The 20,584-nt window shown below is 54.3% G+C and overlaps 8 protein-coding genes across 8 annotated transcripts; 4 read left to right on the forward strand and 4 right to left on the reverse strand.

The window, feature by feature from the left end:
• The first annotated feature begins 297 nt into the window (after positions 1-297).
• Positions 298-1,533, forward strand: BP01DRAFT_357660 (shikimate dehydrogenase family protein). The gene has a single exon (XM_025575250.1). The coding sequence runs from the start codon at positions 466-468 to the stop codon at positions 1,501-1,503; it is 1,038 nt and encodes a 345-aa protein (XP_025430332.1). The 5' UTR covers positions 298-465; the 3' UTR covers positions 1,504-1,533.
• A 44-nt stretch (positions 1,534-1,577) lies between these two features.
• BP01DRAFT_392596 (inositol monophosphatase family protein) lies at positions 1,578-3,230 on the reverse strand. Its single transcript, XM_025578162.1, has 6 exons — positions 2,859-3,230; positions 2,747-2,798; positions 2,591-2,679; positions 2,098-2,536; positions 1,910-2,041; positions 1,578-1,849 (listed from the first exon to the last, which is right to left on the reverse strand). The coding sequence occupies exons 1-6, from the start codon at positions 3,034-3,036 to the stop codon at positions 1,741-1,743; spliced, it is 999 nt and encodes a 332-aa protein (XP_025430333.1). The 5' UTR covers positions 3,037-3,230; the 3' UTR covers positions 1,578-1,740.
• Positions 3,231-4,983: 1,753 nt separating this feature from the next.
• BP01DRAFT_357662 (type II 3-dehydroquinate dehydratase) lies at positions 4,984-5,495 on the forward strand (the record flags this gene model as incomplete). The annotated part of the gene is made up of 1 exon (XM_025575251.1): positions 4,984-5,495. Exon 1 carries the CDS (start codon positions 5,036-5,038, stop codon positions 5,492-5,494), a length of 459 nt encoding a protein of 152 aa, XP_025430334.1. The 5' UTR covers positions 4,984-5,035.
• A 128-nt stretch (positions 5,496-5,623) lies between these two features.
• Positions 5,624-9,085, reverse strand: BP01DRAFT_342586 (putative C6 transcription factor QutA). Its single transcript, XM_025573488.1, has 2 exons — positions 6,029-9,085; positions 5,624-5,977 (listed from the first exon to the last, which is right to left on the reverse strand). The coding sequence occupies exons 1-2, from the start codon at positions 8,662-8,664 to the stop codon at positions 5,788-5,790; spliced, it is 2,826 nt and encodes a 941-aa protein (XP_025430335.1). The 5' UTR covers positions 8,665-9,085; the 3' UTR covers positions 5,624-5,787.
• Positions 9,086-10,015: 930 nt separating this feature from the next.
• Positions 10,016-10,823, reverse strand: BP01DRAFT_80714 (putative cytosolic Cu/Zn superoxide dismutase). The gene is made up of 2 exons (XM_025580128.1): positions 10,431-10,823; positions 10,016-10,351 (listed from the first exon to the last, which is right to left on the reverse strand). Exons 1-2 carry the CDS (start codon positions 10,666-10,668, stop codon positions 10,038-10,040), a joined length of 552 nt encoding a protein of 183 aa, XP_025430336.1. The 5' UTR covers positions 10,669-10,823; the 3' UTR covers positions 10,016-10,037.
• Positions 10,824-11,513: 690 nt separating this feature from the next.
• Positions 11,514-14,265, forward strand: BP01DRAFT_392600 (putative flavin-binding monooxygenase). Its single transcript, XM_025578163.1, has 5 exons — positions 11,514-12,478; positions 12,529-12,635; positions 12,689-13,224; positions 13,307-13,784; positions 13,912-14,265. The coding sequence occupies exons 1-5, from the start codon at positions 11,869-11,871 to the stop codon at positions 14,062-14,064; spliced, it is 1,884 nt and encodes a 627-aa protein (XP_025430337.1). The 5' UTR covers positions 11,514-11,868; the 3' UTR covers positions 14,065-14,265.
• An 18-nt stretch (positions 14,266-14,283) lies between these two features.
• BP01DRAFT_80692 (DUF3405 domain-containing protein) lies at positions 14,284-17,214 on the reverse strand. Its single transcript, XM_025580127.1, has 2 exons — positions 17,127-17,214; positions 14,284-17,066 (listed from the first exon to the last, which is right to left on the reverse strand). Exon 2 carries the CDS (start codon positions 16,949-16,951, stop codon positions 14,486-14,488), a length of 2,466 nt encoding a protein of 821 aa, XP_025430338.1. The 5' UTR covers positions 16,952-17,066; positions 17,127-17,214; the 3' UTR covers positions 14,284-14,485.
• Positions 17,215-19,597: 2,383 nt separating this feature from the next.
• BP01DRAFT_298604 (uncharacterized protein) lies at positions 19,598-20,455 on the forward strand (the record flags this gene model as incomplete). The annotated part of the gene is made up of 2 exons (XM_025571918.1): positions 19,598-20,012; positions 20,103-20,455. Coding segments are annotated over 2 exons (768 nt in total), but the record flags the coding sequence as incomplete, so codon positions are not given.
• Positions 20,456-20,584: the final 129 nt, after the last annotated feature.

Genomic DNA, 20,584 nt, shown 5'->3' on the forward strand with positions numbered 1-20,584 from the left:
GTGGCGGGAAAAGGGTTCTGCCCGTTTGGCTGCCAGAGTTCATCACCTGCATCACGGTTCATCCTGACAGTGGATCCCATGATCAAAGCACGATCCAGGAACCTGAATGAGAGGGTGGGACGGAAGAGAGAACTGCAATAGAGGGAGAAATGAGGGGCAGTGCAGGAATGCCGAAAAAGATAAAGGAAAAGCCGGGAAAGTGACAGGAAGAAAAGTGATGGAGGTAAAAGTCACAGCCGAAAAGACCTCTCCCGCAAAAAAATGTTGGTGGCAGCCTCGACACCTTAAAAAAAGCACTTCCCCCCTCCGTCATTTGGCTCTTAAATCTGGTTACTGCTCTTGGCTTCCTTCCTTTCTTTTCTTACCTTCTCTACTACAAGAAACGCAATTGCAGGCCAATTCACTTCTTTTTTGTCCTATACCCATCAAAATCCCCCTCCCATCAACCACACAGACACCACCACCATGGCCTCCAACCTCCCCGAAGAGCCTATCACCATCCCCGCGGACCGGGATGGAGTCGCCTACCTGTACGGCCACCCGCTCCTGAACTCCCTCTCGCCGCCGCTGCACAAGACCGTGTACGAGAAGCTGGGGTTGAATTGGATTCAGATTCCGCTGTCGAGCGTGACGGGGAAGTCGGAGACTTACCCGCCGCCGTACACGCGGTCGCCGCCGATCGACAAGTTCTTGGCCTCCATTAAATCGAACCCGAAGTTCGTGGGCTCGTCGGTAACGATGCCGTGGAAGGTCGAGATTATGCCGCACCTGGACGATCTGACGGAGGACGCGCGCCAGGCGGGCGCCTGCAACACCATCTTCTTGCAGACCGACGCCACGACGGGCGAGCGCCGCTACGTCGGCACCAACACCGACTGCAACGGGATCCGCGAGGCGCTGGTGCAGAACTCTCCCGACTCGGCCGCCTTCCGCGGCAGGCCCGCCCTGGTTGTCGGCGGCGGCGGCACCGCCCGCACCGCCGTCTACGTCTTCCGCAAGTGGCTCGGCGCCAGTAAGATCTACATTGTCAACCGCGACGCCGCCGAGGTCGCCGCCATCCTCGAGGAGGACCGCCAGCGCAACGCCGGCAGCACCACCCCGCTCGCCCCCATCGTCCCCGTCACCGATCCCGAGGTCGCCGCCTCCCTCGAGACCCCCGCCGCTATTGTGTCGGGCATTCCCAACTACCCGCCCAAGACCCCCGAGGAGATCAACGCCCGCGCCGTGTTGCAGGCCCTGCTGGGCAGCAAGGCGGACGACAAGCCCAAGGGAGTTATTCTGGAGATGTGCTACCACCCCGTCCCCTGGACCGAGATCGCCGAAATCGCCGACGCTGCGGGCTGGAAGGTCATTCAGGGTTCCGAGGCCCTGATCTGGCAGGGTCTGGAGCAGGCCCGTCTCTGGACCGGTGCCGATATCATCGGCACGCCCGGTCTGGTCGATGAGATCAAGGAACTTGTCGCTAAGACGATCGCCGAGAGAACGCAGCCCAAGTCTGCTTGAACTTGATTTTCTTTTTTTTTTTTCTCGGACGACCACTTTATGGTTTATGATTCTTTGTATAGAATTCTAGCATACTCGGAGCCTTGCTTGTTGTTACAGAATATCTGAAAAGGAATAGATGAATTGTATATATACTTCCTTCTAGCATGAGTCGTGCCACCATCGATAGATAGTTGAGTAGACCAGTAGGTAGCTATGTTTACTTTATGGCTAGTACTGATGTGTACCGATGCATGGTCAAGCCCCGGGGCGGGCAAAGTCCAGTTGACGCACGCGCTTCCATACTTCGCGCACGGTCCGCTCCTGCGACTGACGGCCAGTCTCGGTGTCCGACGGACCAGCAGGTCTGCTACTGTTTAGAGCCACAGCCTGATTTTTTTTTTTATTCGGAGGGAGTGGAACATACCTGATACCAAGATACAGCCGACTTCCCAGCTTGACGTCCTCGATAGGAGCCGTGTCGGGGTCCTCCGGGGGGTTGGCCGTCGTGACCAACCCGCCTGCCTCGAGTAGAATGGCAATACCCGCAGCCACATCCCTGTAGTGCTGTAGTCAGTATTCCACCGAGTTTAATGGCCCGGCGCAAGAACATACCACTCCCAACAACCCCCCTCCCACCAGATATCAAACGACCCCATCGCCGTGTAGGCGAGATCCAGGGTGGCGCTGCCCAGACTACGCACCCCGTGCACCATGCCTCCCTTGCCGCCGCGACTGCCGGTCTCGGCCGCCAGGTTCAGAAAGCTCTCGATCTTGCGGTACATGTTCCCGTCGGGGATGTCGCGGCGGTCCTTGCCCCATTCGCACGAGAGGATGCATTTGCCCGGGGCGGTGGGCGGCATGGGCGGGATGGAGGGCTTGTGGATGAGGGGGAGACGGCGCTTCTCGTTCAGCCAGGCGCCGCGATTGATACAGGACGAGAACAATTGATCCTGGAAGGGGGCGTAGATGACGCCGATCACCGGCCGGTGGTTGACGATGAAGCCGATGGAGACGCAGAACATGGGGAAGATGTGGGTGAAGTTGACCGTTCCTGGGATTGCGTGAGTTGATAATCGCAGTGAGTTACAGTAAGAGGGTCGCATACCATCCAAAGGGTCGATACACCATGTTGGCTGCTCGTCGATCAGATACTCGCGGGACTGGCCCTTAGCATATGTCTCTTCTCCGATGAATCTGCGGGGGCAACGGGAATTTAGTTGATGATCTCATCTCCGCAGCTGGGTGGGGATGTAGAACGCACTTGTGCGAGGGGTATCTGTCTTGGATGGAGGCCTTGATGAATGCTTCGACATCTGGAATGCAACGTAAGCTTGTGCGTATGCTTCAACCATGCAGCGGAACGAAAGCCGCACCTTCGTCCGTCTGAGTCACGATGTCGACGGCGCTGTCTTTCTCTTCGATCGCCTGGCTGCCGCCGTCGAGTCGCTTCTCGACACTCTCGAGCAGAAGCTGGCCGGCCCTGCGACCCAAGTCCACTGCGAAAGCGTATATCTCGTCCAGTTGTTCCTGGCTGAACTCGGTGGCTGCCATGGTTGGATGGATGTGCGGGTGATGTGCGGGGTAGAAGGTTTGTCACTGAGGCACCGTTGTGATTTCGCTTGATTTGCTGCAATTTCGCCAAAAGTCTTTCTAATCTATAGTCTAGACAATGTGGAATTTGAAAGAGAGAAAGAAAAGGCTGCAGTAAGAGTCAGACCCTGAGATGAGGAGGGCGCAAGCTCGGACGGGCGATAGTGAGGAGGTTTCCCGCTTCTTTTCACCGCTGATAACCGACTTATCAGTGGGGGCCCCATGGACTCACGTGGGTCGGCCGAGAGTCGTTGCTAGCAGTGCAGTCAGTGTCTGTCTGTCTGGGTACTAATCAATTGCATTGCCACTGATGCATTGAGAATGAATTGTGTCGAGTCATAGATCTGTAGTTTGCTTCTTCCGGGAATGGGCAATGTTGCCTCTTCTCGAATGGCACAGCTGACACAATGAAGCTGTTGAGATGAGATCCTCTGTAAGCATTGTACAGTCTGAGATTTCCATTGCCCTGTGAGTTCATCATGCTCCTGAGCTCAATTGGCGTGAGTACATGAGAGCAGCACACTGAAGGGTTGCTGGCCTAACTCATCATGATCACCACTGCTTATGCCGTTCTTTGGAAGCTGTCATAGAGTTGAGGTTGGTGCATTGGATCTGCTGCGCCCCCTTCCCCTAAAGCCCTACCTACCCCAAGCTCCCCCGGAGCTCAGATAGAACCTTTAAGCCGTCCAGTATGACGACGGACCGTCCGTCCCATCATTCATGACTGGCCCCGACCCCACTTCCCAGTCACGGCGCGAGAATAGATTGATTAATAACGCGACAAGTTTATAAGCTACTAAAGCGAAAGTGGAGCCGGCAGTTACACCAGATCGTGAGTGCTCAAGTATTGCAACCTTTTAACCTACTGGGCAGCCACATGAGACGCAATTCAAGATTCGTGCAACGATGATCACTAAGCAATTCACTCATCACATAATCTTGCTTGCCTTGCATGCAATGGTCAGTAATGACAGCATGGAATCATCCGCATAGGAAACCACCCAACAAAACACTTCCACCGGTAGAACATAACCCGTCCACACTCCTACCGCGAAGAAAGGTCAGCTGCCCATCAAATCCTGCTCAATTCGCAGCCTAAGGTGACCGGTAATGTAAGCACAGATGGAACAGCACCCCGTACTCAGTGACTACCCACCCTCTGGAATTTGTGTACACTTTACAGTACGAGTGCAAGAACAAGAACAAGCGACCTCGGCTCGGCAGGCTCGGCACACCCCGCACCCACCAGCTCCGGCAAAGCCCTTTTCCTCTGCCGTCGGGGGAAATCTTTTGCCTAGGGGTCGGGGGTCTCTGCTTGTGCGCGTTGCATTGCATTGCATTGGGGTACTGTACATTCGAAACTCCAAGGAATACTGGAAACCAGCCAATTCTGCGCGAATTCCCAGCGAGATGAATAATCCCTGCCTGCATTTCGTGCAGGGATTCCGCGCAGGAGCTTGGGACAATACTTCTCCGCAGGCAGTGTGCGGATCATAGACATGATGAACTACAGAGTATAAGTAAAAATGGAAGAGCGTAGGCGCAGACCAATTGACTACTCCCTTAGACATTGAAGCCCCCTCATAGCAGAAAATACTATCCCTCTATTCAGGTTCATAAAGTATACCATCAATTCCCACCCCCACAACATCCATTCCAAAGGAATAAGGGTATCGGCAAAGATCAGGATAAGGACTAAGCCTTTCCCTTCAGCAAAGAGACTACTCAACTACGGTAAGTTACTTCAATTGACTTCAACTGAAACAGAAGACTAAATTTGATCTTGAAATAAAACCCCCGCATTCCGCTTGTTTCATTGCCCGCTAAGTAAACCTATCCATAGGTATTTTAAAGCATAGGGGACCTACTTATCCTACCGACCTACAACCTATTAACCCTCCTTTCTACATTTTTCTCCTCCCCGCCCCAAAAAATCAACTCCACCAACCATCCATCCAAAATGTCCTCCCAAAAATCGATCCTCCTCCTCAACGGCCCTAATCTCAACCTCCTCGGCACCCGCGAACCTCACATCTACGGCAGCACCACCCTCTCCGACGTGGAAGCCAGCTGCCGGCAACGCGCCACCGCGCTGGGCGCCACCTTCCAAGCCTTCCAATCCAACCACGAAGGCGCCCTCGTTGACCGGATCCAGCAAGCCCGGGCTGAAAAAGTCGACGCGATCATTATCAACCCGGGAGCGTACACGCACACGAGCGTAGCGATCCGTGACGCCCTGCTCGGGGTGAACATCCCCTTCATCGAGCTGCATGTCAGTAATGTGCATGCACGGGAGCCCTGGCGCCATCACAGTTATTTCTCGGACAAGGCGAGTGGGATTATTGTCGGCTTGGGAGTGGATGGGTATACGATTGCGGTGGAGCATGTGGTGAGGAAGTTCAAGAAATTGGAGTATTAAGCGAGGTCTGTCTTCATTTTGATTGGGGTTTGGGTCTGGGTTCCGGTTCGAAAACAAAAAAAAGGTTCTGGGAGACAAAGGGTATACACTTTGTAGGGAATGGACTAGAGGATATGCTTGGGTATATGTCTTGATATATGATATATATGTGTATGTATGACACCTGGTTTGTGTCAATATTTACATGGCGGTTTGCTTTTCCGCCCTCCAGCATCTCCTCCAACGTTGTGCTTCTAAGCCCCCTAGCACCTCGTAGTGTGTTCGGCCTCCTCAAAGCCAACACAGATCGTAGGCTAAGCTCGCTTCCCACTCTCCACCGCTTGAGACTCCCGTCGTACCATCCCCGGCTCCGGACATGGCACCTGTTGCTGTGTCTGAGCTAGCAGAAACGGTTCCACCTGCGTCGAGTACGAGTATATCTCCGGAACCCCAGCGTCAGGCACGAAACCCAGATTCTGCATAAATTCGGGTTGATTGTCCGTTCTATATTTCCAGTTAAAATCATACCCCCACACAAACAACAGGTCAACTTACTTTTCAGTCCCATCCAGCGACGCCAGCTCGTCAAACAACGCATCCAAATCAGGTGCAATCTTGGGCCGTCGCGTTCCATACCCGTCGATGTCCACAAAAGAGCCAAATGCAAGATTAGGGTCGCTGTAGGCTTGCTGGTACTGAGGACCGACGGGGTGGAATGGAGAGGTCAGGTCGGGTATCATGGGTGTGCCATTCATCGGCTTGGAGGAGGAGATAGAGGTCCGCGGGTGGTGGGTGATGGACTCTTTGAGCTGGGATGGAGGAAGTGGTGGCTCGTTGCCATGGGTGGTGGTGATGTTCAATGAGGGTGCTGGAGTAGGTATCGATAACGCAACATTCTCCTCAAGATTGGAAGTTCGCATCCAACTGTGAGAGAAAAAAGCGTCGGGTGTTGCGAAATTGGACCGGGGCTCGTCCATCGGGCTTTTGCGCCGGGCAGCTTCCGTGGGCGTCTGTAGATTGGACTGTGGGAAAGCGTTCTGAGAGATCGATTCTCTATTCGACAGACTCCTCTGTCGGTTCGCGGCGGGAGCGACAGGCGTGGGCACACCCGGCATCCTATCGGGCGGAATCAATCCCCCGGACTCCCTTCCCTTCACATTCCAGACAGTCGCAAGATGTGCCGAAAAGGATTGAAGCTTATGCTTCAGACCGGGGTCGAGTTCGAAGGGAAGCGCTGCATTCGCGCTCTCGGATCCCGAGAAGGTGGCAAATGTCAACACCATGCCAAAGATCGGACAGGTAGCCGACAAGCTGTACGTCTCCATATATGTCTGGAGCAGCGACAACAGCCGCTTGGAGCTTTCCAGGGCTCGCTTCTTCCGAGGTATATCAGGAACCATGCGATCGTCTCTGTGGGAGGCGATCAGCAGACTGAGATTCGTAGCGACGCCCTCGTAGACCATCTCCAAGTTAAATATATGCGGCGAGGCAACCTTCGTCTGGTTCAGCTGGATTCCCACACGATACGTTTTCGGAAGCGCAGACACCCAGAGCTGTAGTTGGCGCTCCAGCGCCTCCAGCTGCGATATCGGACCTGCCGAAGTCTGCTTCAAGCAGCACAAATCATTCAGAATGCACAACAGTGAGGTGAGGCGATTGAACGCGCTCAGAGCGTGTAAGGGTCCGCGATGGAATGATGCTCGAGACGACTCGATCGGGCGAAGGCCAGTCTGGTCCTCCCACGGATGCCACTCTTCCAACCCATCCTCATTGACTGGGCCGATCTTCAGCAGCTCGTCTTTGCGCAACGACGGCACCTGGCCTGTCTGCATGGCTACGAGTGTTTCCAGAATGAAGCATCCCAGGAATACATGCTTGGACCGCCCCGTACTTTTCCCATCTTCAGGGGCTTGAGACTGCCCAGTAGGTGGTTGGTTCAAACCCAGAGCCTGGGATACCCGGACCGCTTGTCCCACCAGCAACCACGCGGCCGTCCAATCCTGCTGCCCCACCTTGACCAGAGATAAGATCAACAGAGCCTGAACATGTCCCAGCTCGTGGACCCCATCTGCGCCCGGAATGAGACTTTTTGCTGTCGCATACAGTTGGCTAGGGTCCGGCCGCTCAGCGGAAAGCTCTGCCAGCTGACGGGTTGCGGATATTGATGCTTCTTGGATGGAGGCAAGAGTCAGCACCGCCCATAATGCGGCGTGATCTCCTGAGCCCGGATTAGTAAGTGAAATATGGAACTCGTCATCGCCGTCATTGTGTCGAAAGGCCGTTCGGAGAATATCATGTTTTTCAAGGATGGGAAACCAGCAGTGTGTATAGGTGAAGTAGATGTCAAAGAGAGCCCATGCATTGGAGGGGAGCTGGGGAGGTTTTTGCATGATAGGGTCGGAATTGGAGGTGAGGTGGGAGGGCAGACGAGCGAGAGAGGGGTTGGACAGCTCGTCTAGGGTGTCGAGTGGCGCTATGGTCTGCGTGGAGGTGTCTCTGGTGACACGGATGGCGGCAGTCCTCGTCATGGTGGACGCCGCTGTCGGGGTCTTGATGGGGGAGACCATGGACAGAGAACCTTCTCGCGCCTCTCCCAGCACTTCTGAGAGATTCCATTCCAGCGCATCGGTCGAAATGACACTACTGCCTTCGGCGTCCTGCGGCGAGTAAGTCTCCCCTGGGAGTCGGACCCCTCCTGGGTCATCTTCCGGTTGCTCCAGGTAGGTCAGAAGCCTCTCAATCTCCTTGAGGACGATACTGTTCTTCCACGACGAGAGCAGGGTGTCAGACCCTTCGGCTTCCTTGCCCATGGTCGCGAGGTGGCTGGGGATATTGGCGGCCCTTAAGAGGGCGCGCACGACCTCCTCGCTCCCCTGAATTTTGCTGAAGACGAGCCCCCATAGCAGCTCGAGGGTGCGAATGTAGCCGGTTGGGAGGCCGCGTTTCTTGGGGTTGGCCTTGTAGGTGCATGGGCGCGAGAGCGAGGCGCAGGTTGAACAAACGGGTTGCACTCCGTCACACTTGTCCTTCTTGGAGCGACAGCTGTCGCAAGCGCGTGAGACCCGTTGGCGTTTGGGATTGGAGGCGAGGTCGTCTGCAGCAGGGGTCTGCTTGGCCTCTTCGTCGGCCTCCGTTAAACGTCGCTTGGATTTACTGCCGCCCCCGGAGGCTTGGCGCGTGTCGTTGTTCATGATCGTCTATCCCACGGTCCACTAAGTTGATCCGGACGCATGTTCATCTTCAGGATGAGTCGTAGCCGGGAGGAGATGAATGCTTTGCCGGTGGCTTGTTTATGCCATAAATTGGCGCAGTCTGACTGCGGCCCCACTATCAGTGTGATTGTCGACTAGGAGGACTGAACACTCTTTTAGTTTGAACTGGCTAGGAGTTGGAAAGGAATAGGCCAGTGAGAAAAGGGAAGCTAATATCGGAGGATCGGGTGACAAGCGACGAAGAGGGGGGAGAAGGGTGTGTGGGAGGAATCGTGGGAGGAAGAGTGCTAGTGTGTGGGATAAAGTGTGGTGGTGGGTGTGGGAGAATTAGAAAGATGTTGGGAAGAGAAGTCGCAAAGGCGGAGAAAGGAAAGAGGAGGAGGAGGAGGAGGAGGAGATGACGGGCTGGAGTGAAAAGTTGGGGAAAGGACGGCCCTTAACTGCTTACCCGCGTATACTTACTGTGTAGGTAGTGTGTAGAGTGTAAAGTAAAGTAGTTGACTTACTGGTTTAGTGGTTGATTACTGGTTATTACAAAGTATGGGGACCAGAATCAATCCATGGATGCTCCTCTCAGACGCAGTGGATTACAGAAGACTCCTCGGTAAACAGGATCGAGTAAGGTGCTGTTTGCTCTGGGTCCCTCCCTTCCCTTTCCCCCCCCCTCTTTCGCTGGCTTGGGTGGCGGACACTGTACCCCAATTGTTATTATTCAACCATTACTCGAATCAATCGCTAACTGAGTTGGCATCGTTGATTGACGCTAAAAAGATCTATGAATTTGTACTGTGAATACGGTGTATATATGATAGATTAGAAGTTAGTCGTGATGTTGCCTCAATCTCCCCCATGCTTTTTGACCCCGAAGCTAAATCAAGGCACAGCCTCCTCCATCCGATTTTTCATCTGAATCCCCGCGGGGTAACTTAAAGTAAGGAACACACCATCGGTGCAAGGAAAAACACACACCATCTTGCGTCTCGGAAAACGGAAAACCGACTCCCTCCGGACTGGGGAAGGCCTGTCTGTAACGTTACCAATATCTTACCGACTGGTCCCAATGGTCTCCCGGCAGAGCCTTTCTCCGCAGTTACCGGCTTTCGCCTGATGGTTTGTCCCGGCACTACTCAGCCTGAGCACACAGCATGTACTATGGAGTATGTACTATGTACTGTAGCCTCTGCACAAAGAATGCATGCAACACAAATAATTAATCCAGAATCTCTATATCTAATAATGTCGTGCGGTCAACTAATAATAGCTAAGTACAAGGACTGTCCAAGGACACCCCCACGCCGTCATCGCTAACAAACGTACACGTGAAATAACACCAACACTGCTCCCGAAGCGTATCAGGCGGCCTGTTCGAAGTTCCCACATGTCAACCGAGTGTTGTCGGACGCATGCACCACCACCGATAGGTTGCCAAAAAACGCAGGCGTGTCCTCGACATTGGACAGGAACCAGTCGGTGTACGAGACGGCCACCGGTTCCCCATCAGCCGCCCAGATGGGGCCATGCTTTCCACTGAGGTCGCCGACCTCGCAGGTCTGGGGCGCCTTGATGTCGCAGGGAGGAGTATCTGTACGGCCATAGGGGTCAAGGTGACTGCTGGTGCTGTAGCAGTTGCCGTCCTCGGGAACGGGCTTCTTATGAATGTGGTATACTAAGATGCGAAGGGCCGGTTAGCAAGGCACGAAGTCGATCCAAACAAAGTGCAAGCTCTCTGGGAGTGCAATACGTACGCAGAGGTTGCTGATCCGTGGGAATACCCCAGAACTTGGCATGAATTGTTATGCCGACGTTATCAGGCCCAGGACTCGCCTTGAGATGACCCTGAACGGTGGTATTGTCCTTGTGCAGAAGCTGCACCTGCCAGACGGAGTCGTTGTTGTCCCACACAACGGGTGCACTGGTGTCGGCCGCAGTGGCCTGGAGGCAAAGGAGGCCAAGCGAGGCCAGCGAGAGAGTCTTGGTCCACATGATTCAAGATAATTTGTGGTAAAGATGGGAGCGAGCGGAGTCAATCAGAAATCGCAAATCGGTTCGTTGTGCGAGGGTCGGGGGGTTTTATGTTTCGCTTTCGCGATTGTTGTTGACGAGAACGAAGCAAGGAGACCCTGGGCTGAGTACGGCGCAGAGTAAAGGCGGATCGAAGGAAAGTACGACCTTGACAAAAGTGGTTTTATTATCAATGCTGAGGAGTTCAAATTTGTCAGTCAGACACAAGAGCGACTGGGCTCAGCAACACAGCCGATGTCATTGCGAGTACGACCCCTGAGGGCCAAATTGTATGGTCACTGTGGTGTTGTTGGCCGGTTGCGGAAGAATGCAGAGTGCAGTCACCGCCCCTTGTTACACTGGCAATCAAAGTGGACAAAATAATGTCACGGTGGCTTGGAAGCTTTGTGGTTCGTATTCCATTTCAATGGCAAATTGGAAGGCGACAGACCGACCACCAGCCATTTCATTGAAGGCTGATCCCTGCACCACGTACGTAGTCAGGGAGGGTCAGTACCTGAAGGGTTGTTTCTTCGACCTGCAGGGCTGGAGATTGCATCAGTTGTCCCGCATTCAAGTAAACATGAATAAGCCAAGGCTTGCTTGGAATACGAGGGTAGACCTTTAGATGTTGGATTCAAAGGCAGTTGGTATATTGGTAACAAGAGATCGTGTTTTGGACAAGTCACTCAGTGGTTGAATCACAAAAGGGCGATTACGAGCAATGCCTCCTCGGCGGAAGGTCTCGTGACGAGGAGTGACAGACAACTGGAAAGAGAGTCAAGCCAAGCTCTACTCCGCCTTGCTGCATCTTGCTGCATCGTTATCATGACCATAATTATCTCTCTCGAGTCAACCCCTCTCGGACAGAGAGACCCCGAGCGTGACCCAACATGTTCAAAGAGCAAATGGCAGAAGGAGATCGACTCCAGCTTCCTGCTTCCCCCACACAGTCTAGACTCCACTCCTCCGCTCCTCCGCTCGCCCTCTCCAATAGATGCCTCCGATCATTATCACGGCCTTCGTTGCGGACAGCAAGCAGCAGCTCGGAGAATGTCCGACTGCTTTAGATACATACATCTTTCAGACAAATGTTTCTCTATAAGCCTGGCAGTCTCAGTCTCGCTGGCCAGTTCACGACCCTCATTTTCTATCGTTTGTTGACTTGACTCAACCTCCACAATGTCTCTGGCTCAATCACAGTACGTAATCCAGCTCCCGAAGACGCCCTCGATCATTGGCGCGCTGGACCCTCGAGGCATTGTGCAGCGATGGCTCACCAACCTGGAAGCAGTCCTAACCACAGGCACCTTTCACCAGCTCTCAGTCCTCCTTCATGAAGATTCCTGGTGGAGAGACTTGCTGGCAGTGAACTGGGACTTGCGCACGATACAAAATCGCGATCAGATACAAGACTTCCTGGCTCAAAATCAGTCCCGTGCGGGCTTGTCGGCGTTCCGCATACAACACGAGGGCAAGTTCCAGCCAAAACTGGAATCTCCAATAGAGGGCCTGAAATGGATTACCTCGATGTTCTTCTTTGACACGCGCGTGGGTCATGGAACGGGTGTAATTCGACTCATGCAGAACGAAGCCGGCGAATGGAAGGCCTACTCGGTGTGTACCACGCTACAGGAATTGAAGTCCTTTGAAGAACCCTTGGGTCTTCGTAGAGCACACGGAACCATTGAGGCCATGCCTGGTGGTCTCAGCCAGGGAAACTGGCTTGAACGCCGACAAAGGACGATCAAGTTCGAGCATGAGGAGCCTACTGCCCTCATAATCGGTGCTGGTGAGTTCGATGACCTTATGCATTATGCCTGCACAAGCTGACATCACCAGGTCAATCGGGTCTCAACATCGCTGCTCGTCTTCAGTCTTTGAATGTATCTCATCTCATCGTCGATCGGAACGAGCGGATCGGCGATAATTGGAGAAAGCGATACAGGGTTAGCCATTCCATGCTCCAAATCCCGCATCAGAAAGGCCCTAACATCTGCAGACTCTCGTTACCCACGACCCAGTCGAGTTCACTCACATGGCGTATCTCCCCTTCCCCAAGAACTGGCCTCAGTATACCCCAAAGGACAAACTTGCCGACTGGTTTGAAGCATACGCCAGCATCATGGAACTCAACGTCTGGCTGCAGACCTCCATCAAGTCCGCCACCTACGATGACACCAGCCGACAATGGACCGTAGTGGTGTCCCGAGGTAGCGGAGAGGAACGAACTCTCCATCCGCGGCATCTAATCTGGTGCACCGGCCACTCAGGCGAGCCTCTGGTTCCGACCTTCAAAGGCCAAGAGCACTTCAAGGGCGTTGTCTACCACGCCAGCCAGCACGACGACGCATCCTCGCACAACGTCAAGGGCAAGAAGGTAGTCGTCGTCGGCACCGGCAACAGCGGCCACGACATCGCGCAGAATTATTTCGAGAACGGAGCGGAGGTGGCCATGCTCCAACGCCGCGGCACGTACGTGATCACCGCCGAGAAAGGCGTACTAATGATGCATGAAGGCCTCCACGAAGAGAACGGGTATCTCCCTTCCCTGCCCATCCCCCTCCCCTCTACACTTTAATTCCCTCCCCCACACCCCTCAGATCTAACAATCCTACAGTCCCCCCACCGAAGAAGCCGACCTCATCGCCGAAAGCCTCCCCTACCCCGTTCGCTTCGCCCTAGGCGTCCACTTCACGCAACGCGTCGCAGCCGCAGAACACGACCTCCTCGCCGGCCTCGAACGAGCCGGCTTCGCGCTGGACTCCGGCATAGACGGCGCCGGCATTTTGCGCGCCTACATGACCCGTGGCGGGGGGTACTACATCGACGTCGGCTGCAGCCCGCTCATCGCCGCCGGCAAGATCGCCGTCCACCGCAGCCCCAACGGCATCTCCCACTTCACGGACCGGGGTATCGCGCTCCGGGATGGTGGTAGCACCAATACCACCACCACCATGACGCTCGACGCCGACATCGTGGTCTTAGCCACCGGCTACGACAATATGCGCACGACCGTCCGGAAGATCCTGGGCGATCGCGTGGCGGATAAGCTCCGCGATGTGTGGGACTTGGATGAGGAAGGGGAGATTAATGCTGTAAGTTCATTGCCGGATGTCTTCTTTCCTGCTGCTGGTCACGAGGAGGAATTGGCGTAGCGACAACCCTGGCAATCATCATTCTGGTAGAAACTAGTTGCTAACCCACCCTCCCCCACCTAAACAGATGTGGCGTCCCAGCGGTCACCCGGGATTCTGGTACATGGGCGGAAATCTGGCGCTGTGTCGCATTTACTCCAAGTTTCTGGCGTTGCAGATCAAGGCTGTGGAGGCGGGGCTGGTCGATGGGTTGCAGGCGCAGCAGCAATCTAAGCTGTAGCTGTCGCGGTATGTGCATTGGGAAGTAGTATAGAATAGAGGTAGAGATCTGGATGTGGCATGGTTGGGAGCTACTTTAGTTCAGCCCTTCTGTGCGCCATGTTCAAAGATAGTAAGTAGTTATTCTGGGCCTCTCCTCAAGCCGAGATCTAAAGAGCCAGGACTCATTGAACTTCCAGAGGGAAGATAGATCAAATGCGATGATTCTACTATATACCAAGCTAACTCCCAAATCGCCAGAAAAAGTTTCATCAATACATCAATCATATAGATACAATTAAAACCATAACACATAACGTCGCTGAATCACATGGAGCAAGAAGATGAACGAGTCAGTCATACGCAGAAAAAGTCCGTAGATCATATCCCCTCTCTCTTGCCCCCTCCGGTTCTTTTCTTTTTTCAATTGCTGCTTCGACCACTTAATCTCTCGCTTGTTCACCATCATCAATAATCATCTCCACATCCTTGATAGGATGCAACAGCATCGGGGGCAGACACATGCGGCCCTCACCGGCCAACTCCTCCTGCTCACCGCCGTCGTTATCGACCTTGAAGCCCAGCCAGCGGCGCCAGAGATTCGGCGCGAAGCCCGCCGAGTAGAACCAGGTGGTGCCGCGGAAGTTGTGCTCGCGGTCGCCGAAGACGGAGGTGCGGGCGCCGCCGGCGGCGCCGTTGCGGCCGGCGTTGAAGACAGAGTCCAGGTACTTGGTGGGCCAGCGGCGGTCGAGGTAGATGGCGTGCGGGACGGAGACGGCCTTGAAGCCGTGGTGCAGGGCCGTGGAGGCGGGCCACATCTCGGAGAACATGGTGTGGCGCTTGAGGACGGTCTCGCGGTGCATGGTGTGCAGCAGCTTGTGGGAGAGACGGGAGGCGGTAATGATGGCGGCGCGGCGCGGGGGCATGTCGCCCGAAGACCTGTCGTAGCCGGTCACGTCGTCGCGGAGGCCCCAGGTGGTGCCCTCGGGGTCGAAGAGCGGGTTGAACACGATCAGGTCGGCTTCCTCCCCCACGCCCCATTCGTAGCGGTCTTTTTCCATCGTGGTCGGCGGAATGCCTTCGCCCTCAACCTCGAGGATGTCCTGCTCGGCGACGGGCCGTTCGGGGCCCCAGACGGATTTGTCGCCCTGCTGGTGGAGGGCGGTCTTCTCGGTTGCTGATTTATCTTGGCCGGCTTTGGATGGGCTCCACATGTTGTTCGGACTGTTGGTCCCAATCTCGGTCTGCACACGCACCATCTGTCGGAAGTCTTCCCACGTTCCCTGCACGGATGGAACGTAGAAGCGCGCGTTGCGTTCCCAGAGGCCCTTGCGGGGCTGTTCGCGGGCCCAATTGACGACCTTGTCAAAAAGGTGATACCAGTGTCCAGTATACCGGGCGTCCATTTCCCAATTCCAGTAGTAGTCATACTCCGGGTGCTGGTATGCGAAGTACTGCATTGGTAAGTGGGAGCTGCGATAGACTCCATGGACAGAGAGCCCGCTAGCCCACGTCTCTTCCAGACCGGGGTACATGAGCGCCATCTGTCGTTCAGACCACAGCGTGGCCATTCCACGGAACTCGGCCGGCAGGGCTTCTGTGAGAACACGCTCGTATGTCTCATCGTCGGCCCATATCTGGAGATTCTCATCTTTGACATGGACTAAGAAGTGGATTGTGAACTCGCCACCGGACTGCAGAGCTAATTCCGAAATCAGCGAGCGCAGGTAGAGAATATCATCAGGACCATAGTGATAGTCGTGCCAGGTGCGTAGAACAAACGCAGTCCGAGGCCACTTTTTATTTTCTGCTTGTTCCGGTTGGTCGCTTGTCGGTGAGCCTGCAGCAGTTGCCGCGTCATCCGAGGCATCATCTAAGGGTGGAACCCCGACCGGCATGGAGACGAAGCGATTGAGACGCGGTGAAGGCAGCTTCCCGAAGCGATGACTGTTGGCGGCCAAGCATCGATTCTGAGCAGCAGCCCAATCCACTTTGCGAAAATCGACTGGCGGAAAATCCTCCCAGACACGTTCAGCACCCTCGCGTTCGCCTTCGAGGCCCGCACCGATTCCCCCCTTTCGAACACTGTATCCCATGCCATATGGTCCTAGGCGACCGAAGCGGTCGAAACAAACATCATCCTTGAGGCCAAGCAATTCATTCGACCCTATGACGGCTTCAGGAAATCCGCGGGGCACACCGGGATAGTGATGAACCGAAGGTATCCGCATGGACCCATCCTCGTCAAGAAAGCATTCGCGCTTCTCGCCATACTTCGCAATGTACTCGGGGGAAGCGTAGTCGGGATACGGGTTGAAGACCGAGCTTGAGAATGGTACGGTCTGGTCGCGTTTTGCATTGCTGGTATCGTTGTGAGAACCAGCATCGCCAGGCTCCATCAACTCCCAGCTGTCGTTGGGATACTCGGGCACATTTTCGGCTCGCGCGACCAATGTCCGGATACCACCATGGTAGCGCTTGAGGAACGGGAAGCTCTCCCAGGTAGGCGGCTTCGAACTCGGCTTGGGGAGCGGGACATCGACCCGGCTGACCGTGGATAGGAACGTAAACCGGAACAGGACGATGATGAAAAGCACCAGGAACGACAGCAGGCCCATGCACAGCCACCGCATGACTCGGTGGGGAACGCGGTAGCCAAACCCAGTGCGAAGCGGTCGGCGCGCCGGCGCATCGTTCAGCATAGGGCGATGCGAAGAAGTGGACGACGACCTGCTGGTCTCATTTTCGGTATCGATATCAGAATCATATGAGCTCTGGCTATATTGACGATAATGTTGTTTTGGCCGGGCGGGCTGTTTCTCTATGTCGACCACGACATTACGACTCTTCTTGAAGTATCGTGCATGAGCTGCAGTTGAGGCTGGATGCCTTTTGGCTCGAATGGGCATGGTGGACGCAGCATGAACCGGTGGATGCTGGCGACGTCAGAGGAATGCAGGCCGAGCAGGGCGATCGAAGGAGCGGCACCAGCGATCCGAGGAATGGAAGGGGTACGATTCGCAACTATCATGTGTCAAATTTGTGAGCAATAGGATGAGACAGGTACGACGGGTGAGAACCCACAGGTTAATCGATTGTTTCGAGCAGAGTCTCAGAATGGTTCGCCCGCAAGTGGGTGGCTGATGCCCACCGATATGCGCACAGATTCCCGAGAGAGCCGTGGATACTATAATAAACAAGAAACAATGACAATTGAGACAAATCAATTCCCCGGGCGTGGAATGAGCCGCGCAACGAGAAACGATTTAGGAGATGATGTCGAGACAACCTAATGCTCTTCAACTGGCATCAACAAAACACGAAGTCGCGCGGCACGAGTAGTTAGTTAGTATACAGGGTAATAATTAGCTAGTGTTAGTCCGATCGGCGCCAGGCGTTGCCCAAGGGACGGACGAACAACAAGCGCTGCTGCACTAGCCTGGATTGGCTGTCTTGGTGGGGAACATGTGGACTTTGAGATGGCCATGAGTCCCGTTTGGATGTGAGATCTGACAAAGGGGATCCATTGACACAGGTATAGTTAGAAGCATTGAATCTAACTAGTATCGAAGTAAAAGAAGAATGATGGTTGGTAGGGTGAAAACTGAGTGTGGAAAGAATAGAGATGGGCAGAGCTTGGAGTTTGACCCCATCGGGCCTAGTGGCTCTTGCAGCCTGAGGCTGAAACGTCACACGATGAAACGGAGAACTCAAGAAGTCACCTGCTCAATCCAAGTACTCTATTACTCTACTATAGAAATCCTACTGTGCAGTACGTATGTTCTAAATGTTGAAAATTGCTCAGAAGCAGAACAGCTGCATCAATCAAACCCCAATTGCAACCGGATCCATTCGGGGAAGCACGACAAGGAATCCGTTATCTGCAATCTACTCCGTAGCAGTAACCTACAGTGATGCCGCATGCAAGCATAGTTAGTGATGTCACTGATGATAATCCGACCTCATGCCCCAAACCGGCCGTATCCAATGCATCCTACAGTATTCTTCCCACCAGAGCCCTGTCTTGCCATTACCACAGTATGGTATGACCCATTTGCCCCCCCGCCCGCCTCCCCGGCACTGGGAATAAGAGACTCCCATCATATGTACTTCACCCAGGCGGCCCACAATTCCCACACCTTTACCCCGGCTCTGGGTGGGAATGGGAAATACTAATAGACCCCACTCTTTCACAGTTTACTCTGGGCGAGCCTCGTTTTGAATGCTTACACTGCTACTGTACGGAGTAAGAAACTCAAAAGGGACAGAACACCCTCGTGTTTGCATTCATTATTCAATTTTGAAGGAAGGGAGAAAGAGATACAGAGTAAATGCTTTTGACAGAACCAGCTCATCCGCTGACAGCTTCGGCATACCGTGGCTGAATGCCGCCGACGCTTTCCGTTCTGTTTTTAATCCTCCGAGTTTTTCTGGTTCTTCGTCCTGGTTCTTGTCCTAAGGAAGAGAAAGGTTACTTCCTTACTTACTTACTCCAGAGTGGTCTACGGAGGATTGAACTACTGGGTACGGTAGCTAGTGACTTTTTGTCATTGCTGCTTCATACCTTTCCTTCCCCCGGCATAACATCAACGTGACGAAAGGTACAACTACCACTAACTTAACTAACAAAGTACCTCGAGACACTAAAGCTTCCGTCCACCCAACAGGCGCAGTAGCCGAGCCGTTCGTTCATTGACGAGAAAGCTCCCCCCTTCCCAGCAGTTTCTGTCTGTACAGATCAATCCCATTCTAGACTGCGCAATATCATCATTATTATTTTTACTTATTAGTTGCGGTGTGATGCAACAGTGACCTTGATTGGTCCACCTGGCCTGCCACTCACACCAAAGACATTGGTGGAAGTAGAAAACTATCGTGGCAGCATGAGACCTGCCGGTACCTCCTGACTTATACATTGACTCAAATTACTGCCTTGATTCCAGCCAGCCCTGTGGGGAATTTTGGGATTTGCATTCTCCTTTGTGTCGTGTGGAGAAGAATACGTACTTACTTACTTCAGCTGGGTCACGAACGATATGACATGACACCAACCTTACTCACGCCCTGAAGCTGAGGTAGCTAGCTTGGTTGTGGTTGTGTATAAAGACGAGCAGTCCAGCCCTGTTACCTGTTAATGCATCAGATGGCGCTGTGCTCGACAGCGCTTTTAGAGGATCGAGCTGTGGTTTTCCAAATCTTCCCTCAATTGCATGCTTTCTTGTCCTCCTCCTCGCTCCGGAACGACTGACACAGCTCGTATCAAGACCCAAGCAAGCCAACAAAGAGCCCCCAATTTAGATAGTCATCATGGTAGGCGTTGACCTCAATTACTCCAAGCCCCATTCAGCACCCACTCTCCCAGATAGACCGACACACATACACGCACACACACACACACACACACAGCAAAATTACTAACATCGGCTCATCAGACCTCATCACCGAACCTCATCCAAGCCCACACCCACCAGATCCACCACAGTCACCATCACCACCACCACCTCCTCCACCTCACCACCTTCACCCTCGACACAACCACAACAACCACCTGCCTCCTCTTACTCCTCCCAACTCTCTACCTCATCCACACGATTCGCAAAGACTACCATGCCTTCCTCGCCCTAGGACCAGGCGGCACCCCGTCAACACCAGCCGGCTACCTCCGCATCTGCATCCTCCGACTCTTCATCCTGCGCAACCCCTTCCTCGCCCCCTCCATCTCCCCCTGCGTCCAACCGCAACAGGGTCTCCTAGCGCCCTCCCACCTACCCCCACGGCCGGGGCCCCGCCCCACAGTCATCGGCATCGCTCCGCAGCGTCAAACGACCCAAAAGAGTGACGCGGAGATGTACGAGACCCTGTCGAAGGAGATCCACCGACTGGTCGCCCAACACCCGGACACCCTGTACACGGGCACCTCGTGTTTCGAAAAATACAGCACGGGAATGTTCTGCGCTGGGAATGGCAGCGGTAAAAACAACAACAACAACAACACCACCACCACCACCACCACCCCGAGTAACGCAGCTTGTGAGGCCATCACCACCACCACCACCCAAGATGCCACCACCATCAGTCCAACTCGTAAATCAACCACACAGTATAACAGCAACAGCCATCAGCAAGAACAACTCCGCCTCCGCCTCACCTGCAACGGCGAGGTGTGTCACGCCCACCCCAGCGACGGGAGTTTGCATCTGACGCTGCACCCGGCGGACGTCAAGCTCGTGCTCGAGCGCGGATGGGGCCAGCGTCACCCCTTAGCTCGCGATAGCTGGTGGTGGTGGCTGCGCCTCGTGCCTCCCGGGTTCGTCATGGTGTATGCGCCGCGCGACGCGGAAGAGTTGGAGTGTGTGCTGGAGATTATCCGGGCGGCGGCGTGGTGGGTGAGTGGGACAGAGTTGCGGAGGTGAAGCTGAAAAAGAAAACCGGGACGTTATAGCCCAATCGTCCTAGTTTATGTGCGATGCTGAGAGAATGAAATAAAAATGGTGGACGGGGGAAGGGATTGAAAATAGAGTAGGCTGTGCATATGCTTTGGT

Source organism: Aspergillus saccharolyticus, assembly GCF_003184585.1.
Source record: "Aspergillus saccharolyticus JOP 1030-1 unplaced genomic scaffold BP01scaffold_20, whole genome shotgun sequence".
Taxonomy (NCBI): domain Eukaryota; kingdom Fungi; phylum Ascomycota; class Eurotiomycetes; order Eurotiales; family Aspergillaceae; genus Aspergillus; species Aspergillus saccharolyticus.

Excerpts from the sequence above, each read along its gene's own strand:
- BP01DRAFT_357660 (XM_025575250.1), top strand. The coding sequence starts at position 466 with ATGGCCTCCAACCTCCCCGAAGAGCCTATCACCATCCCCGCGGACCGG.
- BP01DRAFT_392596 (XM_025578162.1), bottom strand. The coding sequence starts at position 3,036 with ATGGCAGCCACCGAGTTCAGCCAGGAACAACTGGACGAGATATACGCT. Across the intron at positions 2,799-2,858 it reads CGTGACTCAGACGGACGAAG|ATGTCGAAGCATTCATCAAG; the intron begins GTGCGGCTTTCG and ends GTTGCATTCCAG. Across the intron at positions 2,680-2,746 it reads GACAGATACCCCTCGCACAA|ATTCATCGGAGAAGAGACAT; the intron begins GTGCGTTCTACA and ends TTGCCCCCGCAG.
- BP01DRAFT_342586 (XM_025573488.1), bottom strand. The coding sequence starts at position 8,664 with ATGAACAACGACACGCGCCAAGCCTCCGGGGGCGGCAGTAAATCCAAG. Across the intron at positions 5,978-6,028 it reads TCGCTGGATGGGACTGAAAA|AACGGACAATCAACCCGAAT; the intron begins GTAAGTTGACCT and ends CTGGAAATATAG.
- BP01DRAFT_80714 (XM_025580128.1), bottom strand. The coding sequence starts at position 10,668 with ATGTGGACCAAGACTCTCTCGCTGGCCTCGCTTGGCCTCCTTTGCCTC. Across the intron at positions 10,352-10,430 it reads CACGGATCAGCAACCTCTGC|TATACCACATTCATAAGAAG; the intron begins GTACGTATTGCA and ends TTCGCATCTTAG.
- BP01DRAFT_392600 (XM_025578163.1), top strand. The coding sequence starts at position 11,869 with ATGTCTCTGGCTCAATCACAGTACGTAATCCAGCTCCCGAAGACGCCC. Across the intron at positions 13,225-13,306 it reads GGCCTCCACGAAGAGAACGG|TCCCCCCACCGAAGAAGCCG; the intron begins GTATCTCCCTTC and ends ACAATCCTACAG. Across the intron at positions 13,785-13,911 it reads AGGAAGGGGAGATTAATGCT|ATGTGGCGTCCCAGCGGTCA; the intron begins GTAAGTTCATTG and ends CCACCTAAACAG.
- BP01DRAFT_80692 (XM_025580127.1), bottom strand. The coding sequence starts at position 16,951 with ATGCCCATTCGAGCCAAAAGGCATCCAGCCTCAACTGCAGCTCATGCA.